At 47.5% G+C, this 6,000-nt stretch overlaps 1 protein-coding gene across 1 annotated transcript in view; it reads right to left on the bottom strand.

Moving 5' to 3' along the window:
* Positions 1-4: 4 nt before the first annotated feature.
* The window catches only part of LOC129720303 (myosin-IIIa-like), a gene marked incomplete at its 3' end in the record, with an annotated part of 142,299 nt that continues 136,303 nt past the window's right edge, over positions 5-6,000 (bottom strand). Inside the window, exons 6-12 of the mRNA XM_055671765.1 lie at positions 1,994-2,144; positions 1,642-1,934; positions 1,301-1,575; positions 1,077-1,242; positions 780-1,014; positions 96-723; positions 5-23 (exon numbers count right to left, since the gene is read on the bottom strand). Coding sequence (XP_055527740.1) covers positions 5-23; positions 96-723; positions 780-1,014; positions 1,077-1,242; positions 1,301-1,575; positions 1,642-1,934; positions 1,994-2,144 — 1,767 coding nt within the window. The remainder of the gene's footprint in view (positions 24-95; positions 724-779; positions 1,015-1,076; positions 1,243-1,300; positions 1,576-1,641; positions 1,935-1,993; positions 2,145-6,000) is intronic.

Raw genomic sequence — 6,000 nt, 5'->3', positions numbered from 1 at the left:
CAAAATCGCTGGGGATGGCCGGACTTTCGGTTTCGATACGAACGATAAATGGTTAGTGTGTGCAGCAACAGAATGGTGGTATACGGTTTACTCACCTCTGGAGCAACTCCTTGGTCATCTCGTGGTCACAGTCTCCCGCACTGCGGAACGAACTGTACTTATTGTAGTCGCCTCCAGGAACCGTGCCCAGCAGCCCTGGAACTAGTACAAACCCCGGCGGCCGTTTGTAATCGCTGGGTAGCTTCTCTATGGCATCCAGTGGCACTCCGCTCTTGTTGGACCGTAGATTCTTGTGAACCTCTTGGTTGAGCATGTGCACATTCTGCGAGAAAGAGATCAAATTCATCTGCTGGTCTTTGGTGGAGAGCGGTTTGGTCGGCTGCGGCGATGGACCCTTCTTCTTGCTCTTGTGAGTGCGGTAGTAGCGTTGGATTATGCGAGCGGCGTCTTCCCTCGAGAAGCCTTCTTTCTGTATCATTCGTTGGGCTTCTACACGGTTTCGGGCGATTCCCAGAATGTATTTGGTTTTAGCTTCTAGTTCCGGAGTCAGTTTAAGCTTGCGGATGGTGTACCCGCGGTAGTAGCTCTGAATTACGATCGCGGCTTTCTCGTTTTCTTTGTTGTTTCCATCCGTGTTTTGTTTTTCCGAAGCTTTGATCAACTCGTTGTTATTAGCCATCTGATGAATGAGCTTCGCCTTCGCCTGTTTAGCTTTGTTTTGTTCTGAAACGAGGTTCGATGATAAAAAAGTGTGGTTAAATTAGAATCATTCAACTCACCATTGTTCTTTTTCTCCCGCGCTATTCTTTCCTTCTCCATGCGCTCCTGTTCCAGACGCTCTCTTTCCTGTTTTTCACGCAGCATTCTATTCATGCGACGTCTGGTCAACCAACCTCGGACGTGCCTTTGCAGCGTAACGGCACAGAGAGCCACTCGTTGCATTCTCTCCCGCTTGACACGGGCCTTAGCCAACCAGCGACGGACGCAAGCCTGCACCAGCACAATTTTGTGAACCTGTTTGAAAAACCAACGGAAATAGTTTAAAGTTTCCTAAACTATTCTAAATAACAACTCACGTGATCCTCGTATAATTTGGACAGATATTCTATGTGGTAGTACTTAAGGAACACCTTGGATTTCCCGAGTGCCCATCCATCCATTTTTAGACGCACTAAAAGTAAACGACATGAATCCCGGCTAGCGACGACGCGTTCCTCGAATCCGTAGCCGAGGAAGTAGTATCTACAAATGAAAACCCACGTTAAATATGATCATCACACACGCATCGACAGGGACGAACCTCTTCAAGAACTCAGCGAACGCCAACCGGTGGCTGAATCCGTGCTGACGGATGCGGATCGTCTCGAGCACTCCGGTGTAGCGCAGCTGCTTCAGAACCTTGGTTGGTTCGAAGCTTTTCGCCGCTTTCATGTCGTTCGGCTTGATGCACCGAATGAACTGCGGTGCTCCGGTAACCATCTTCTGCAGCAGATCCATCAACGAATAGCGGAAATAGGTAGCCACCGTTTGCTGAGCCCTCGACTGCGATGCCAGGCCACGGGAGTTGAACTTTTCCTGTTGATTATCGAAAAACCATTCAGTTGTGAAAGTCGATTGAAGAGGGGTAATTCTATGACAAACCTTAGTGTCAACCTTGATGAAGCTGGACACGTTCTGTCGCGATCCGGTGTCCTGGATAGCCGAGTACAGGTTGCCCGTCTTGGTGATCGGGCATTGGAACAGGAATCGAATCATGTCGTACTGACTCTGGCGGATCAGTTGGATGATTTCCGCCGGCAAAAAGTTGCGGTTCTTCTCCAGGAAACCATCCGCCTGGTAGACGACGCGCCCAGCGAAGTGATGGATCGCAAAACAGACTGCGTCTGACTTCGGGCGCTGGTAAAACTTTGATTTGACGTTGTTGTGGAACTTCTCTGTTGGGTGAGAGGGAGTTAATGAAAATGCTGGGGGTAGTTTAGGTAATTTATTTTACCAATCAGCGATCGATCATTCGATCTCGGGAATCGTGATTCTTCATCCAGTAGTGCCAATAAGCCAAGAGGCCGACTTAGAAGCATGTCTAGTACGGGACGGTTGTCGGCAAACTCCACCATGTCAACCGGAATTCCCTCGGCCATGTATTCCTGAAATTGTGGAAAAGGTCATTTTCAGTAAAATGTTTCGGATTTTTTATACCTTAGTTAACTAGCAATAAACTTACTGATTTTCTTGAACATTAATATAAAGAACTTTTAAAGTTACTTTTCAGGACTAGCTTTGTCAATTTATTTGAAAAACTATTAACGGGTTTCTCAAATTGAAGCCCCCTGAAGCCTCCCGGGCTACCAAGATCGCAATAACTTCAGGCTTGTTACTTGATTACATAAATTACACAGGATTTTATTGCACCATGTAATTTATAGCAGAGGTGAAGATGTTACAATATCTAGGAATTCAGAGCTTTGATACATTACAGACCAAATAATTTCAATGTCTCGACCAAATCCTGTCAGCCCAAAAAAACAATTTTAATATAAATATGATATATTATACAAAATTTATGAACAAATTGAGCGTAGTTGTGCATAGTACACCATCATCTGGGCTTCAATCTTATCCTTTCTTCATAATATAACTATACAATAAAGTTTCATAGCCATCGGTTAAACGCGGGTTAGTATATGCCAACAAACTATGAAGAGTATGGGATTGTCAAAATCTAAACCAGAACTGCATGCACCACGAGTCGATCGGTGGCGAAGGCGAAGGCGCGCAATATGTTCGTGACAACTGATAGTACCCAACAGTCCCTGACGAGCAGCGGGAGATTGCCTAGGATGGGTTTGGACACTTGGCCATAAACTCCTCATGAAAGCCTTAAGTACCCGGAAGCATCTCTGACAGTAGCGCAGTAGCGGCGAGTAGTGCCGCTCCCATCAATCGACACACTAACTTGCCCATTGGGACTGATGCCAGTAAGGTTCCAATTATAGCAATTGGTACCGTTGGAAATGAATATATACCTGCATCCCAGGGTTACAGGCCTCCTAGTATGTTCTGAGTCCATTGCCTGGCAGGAATCAGCAGAAGAAGGATCAGATGGTTGCTCTTGACTTACGTTGGTCGAAGGCGTCATATTTGCTTATGAGGTGCTATGACAGCCTACCCTAGCCATAACCTCACTGCTTCGGCATAGATCATCATGGGATCACATAAGCAACTCCATCATCGACAAGGATAGAAGTTAGAAGGAGAATCCATTGAACTATAAATAAATTCGACGAAAAAAAAAGTGACGAATGCGGAGGAACTACTAAACCCTAACACGCCAGTTCCCACACCGGACATAACGATCGACGGTATGTTGCTAGTCAATGCCATCGAAAAGAGTAGGGACAAGCGACAAGAGTGGCAGGGCTATCCGAACAGCTAGATGTAATCATCGAGTTCGCAGCGAAACAGAGCTTTCTCCTGCTTCGGACCATAATCGATGAAGCTCAAAAGAAGTACGCCGAACTCGAAGCTCGGACAGAAACCTCCGAAAAGGACAAGCTCAATGGGTGACCGTGGTAGGGACAGCGCGCCAGGAATGCAGGAAGCGTCAAGACGCGGTGACGACAAAACGACCACCAAAAGTCGAGAAGGCACAGATCAGGGAGGATGCCCTCAGCTCAGTGAAACCCAGCTCTAGGATTTAGGGGCAGATGTGCAGAGTATCCATCGATCTCGAACCGTTGAGATCATTCTTGAGCTCCAAAAGGATGCGAGGAACAAGGGCGCTACTTACGAAATGGCAGCCAAGCAGGTCCTAGGGGAAAAAGTGCAAGTACGGGCATTCACCTCAAAGATGCGATGTTACACAAGCCCTCAACTTATACTGGGTTCCTGGTCATTGTGGAATCGAAGGAAACGAGAAGGCCGACTTACTAGCCAGACAAGGGTCATCTACTAACTTTGTTGGCCCAAAACCTTTCTGTGGAGTCTCCCCGAGCGCTCTAAAAGCTGAACTCGGTGAATGGGAGAATGCGACCATCAAAGCAAACTGGGATGTCATAAGCGGATTACGACAATCGAAAAGATTCATAGAGCCAAATCGCGAGAAGAGCCTCGTGCTGCTCAGATTAAATAAGAAAGACTTAAGGACATTCACTGGTCTTATTACAGGGCACTGTCCGAGTAAGTATCATCTCAAGAAGATAGGCAAACTTGATGATGATAAATGTCGCCTGTGTGGCATCGAAAGCGAAACTTCAGAACATCTACTCTGCGTATGCCGAGTATTATTACAACGCAGATTGCGTATCTTCGGTGAGGGACACATAGAACCTACCGAAATTCAGGGGGAAAGTCCTGGTGAGGTAATAAACTTCATACAAAGTGCGTTGCCCAACTGGGATAAATGTGCAATGTAGCAAGGACATCAACTCGCCAAATAGTGATGTACCTGTTCGTACGCACTTAGAGTAAGGTGAAGCATACCACAATAGATCAAACAATGGTGGCAGTGGTTCAGTCTACTACAAGGGAAAAAAAGCCCTCAAAAAAAATGGCCACTGAGTCAAACGCTTTTAAAAGGGTCCAACGTGGTCCACGGCAGATGCGAACCTAGTCATGAAGGGAGGCAAACTTGCGGTAAACTGGTCGGTATGCCCTCTATGTCTACTCCAGCAACCGGGCATTCGCTTCAGGTGCTTTGATGGACCGTGTAGGTCTTGGATCTGCAAGCTGCCCGATATGAGCCAATTGTGCAGACGTTGCGGTGGTGCAGGCCATAAATTGATAATCCACGGACAGCCCCCCAAGTACTATGCATTTTCCGGGAAACGGCACGCAAGTAATTTTGGCTTCAGATGCCCAATTGGTAAAGCGACTACAAAGCCACGGGCGTAAGTGTGACACAACTGAACCTGAGCCACTACTACGCGGCCCAGCAGCCGCTATACCAAGCATTCGCTGAGTCATAGTCAGACATCGCCACCTTATCATACGCCTGCTGCATTCCTCATGAAAACGGCTATTAGGTTGCGGATAAGTCCAGTATGGCGGCCGTATGGCCGGCGAGTAAGGTTCCCGGTTCAGGAGGTTGTCCCAACTTCAAACGAAGAATACACGGTTGTCCAGGTGAACGGAATGTTCTACTGCAGTTGTTATGCTTCGCACGTTGGTCTATCGAAAGGTTCACCCAAAGGGTTGACCTGTTATCTATGGAGCTGACGGGACTAACGCCGTTGGTAGTGGCGGGCGACTTCAGCGACTTTGGGCTGTTGAGCGATGAAGCCGCTGTTCGAACCGGAGGGGTCAGATCTTGTTGGAAGCTTTGTCAAAGCTCAACTTAGATCCGTCCAACGTTGGGATCAAACATACATACAAAAGAAAAGGTGCAGAGTCGACTGAAAAGTAGACGATGGCTACACCAACAGCGACCACTGGTCGGTCCGTTATAATGTACACCACTAGAGGAGGCGGCAAATCACGGGAAGGGCCAACACTCCGACCGTCCGCAGATGGAAGACATCGCATTTTGATGCTGAGGGGGGCTGTACGGGAAAAGGCAATGAAAAAAGAGTGTGAGGGAAGTAGTTGGCTCCGCCCGAGTACTGACCAACTGGTTGCCACACTATCGTAGGGTCACCGTGCCTAGAACTCGTCAACGTTGGAATGGGAAGCCACCGGTTTACTGGTGGATGGACGCGATAGCAGACCTCTGTAGTGCGTGCCTCCATGCAAGAAACTTGTTTTATTAGGTGTTTTGGTGCCTGCAGAGTGATAGCTATGAGGTTAGAAGACGACGTAATACTTAACCGTCATCGCGGAAAGACCACGGCTGAAGGGGTCCGGAACAGGCCGAGTATGTGCCTTGGGGAGTGTAACTACTCCAGTATCAGTCTCTTAGTTTAACGTTACCGGTAAAAAAATTAGCAAAAATTGCCGATTTTTCATGTGTTCACCTTAACACGCACTGATGAAACTGCCCATGCAGCATCAATCATTGTAACTCAT

The sequence above is a fragment of the Wyeomyia smithii genome, chromosome 2, assembly GCF_029784165.1.
Source record: "Wyeomyia smithii strain HCP4-BCI-WySm-NY-G18 chromosome 2, ASM2978416v1, whole genome shotgun sequence".
In the NCBI taxonomy this organism is placed as follows: Eukaryota; Metazoa; Arthropoda; class Insecta; order Diptera; family Culicidae; genus Wyeomyia; species Wyeomyia smithii.
This window is presented reverse-complemented; position numbering and strand designations above follow the sequence as displayed.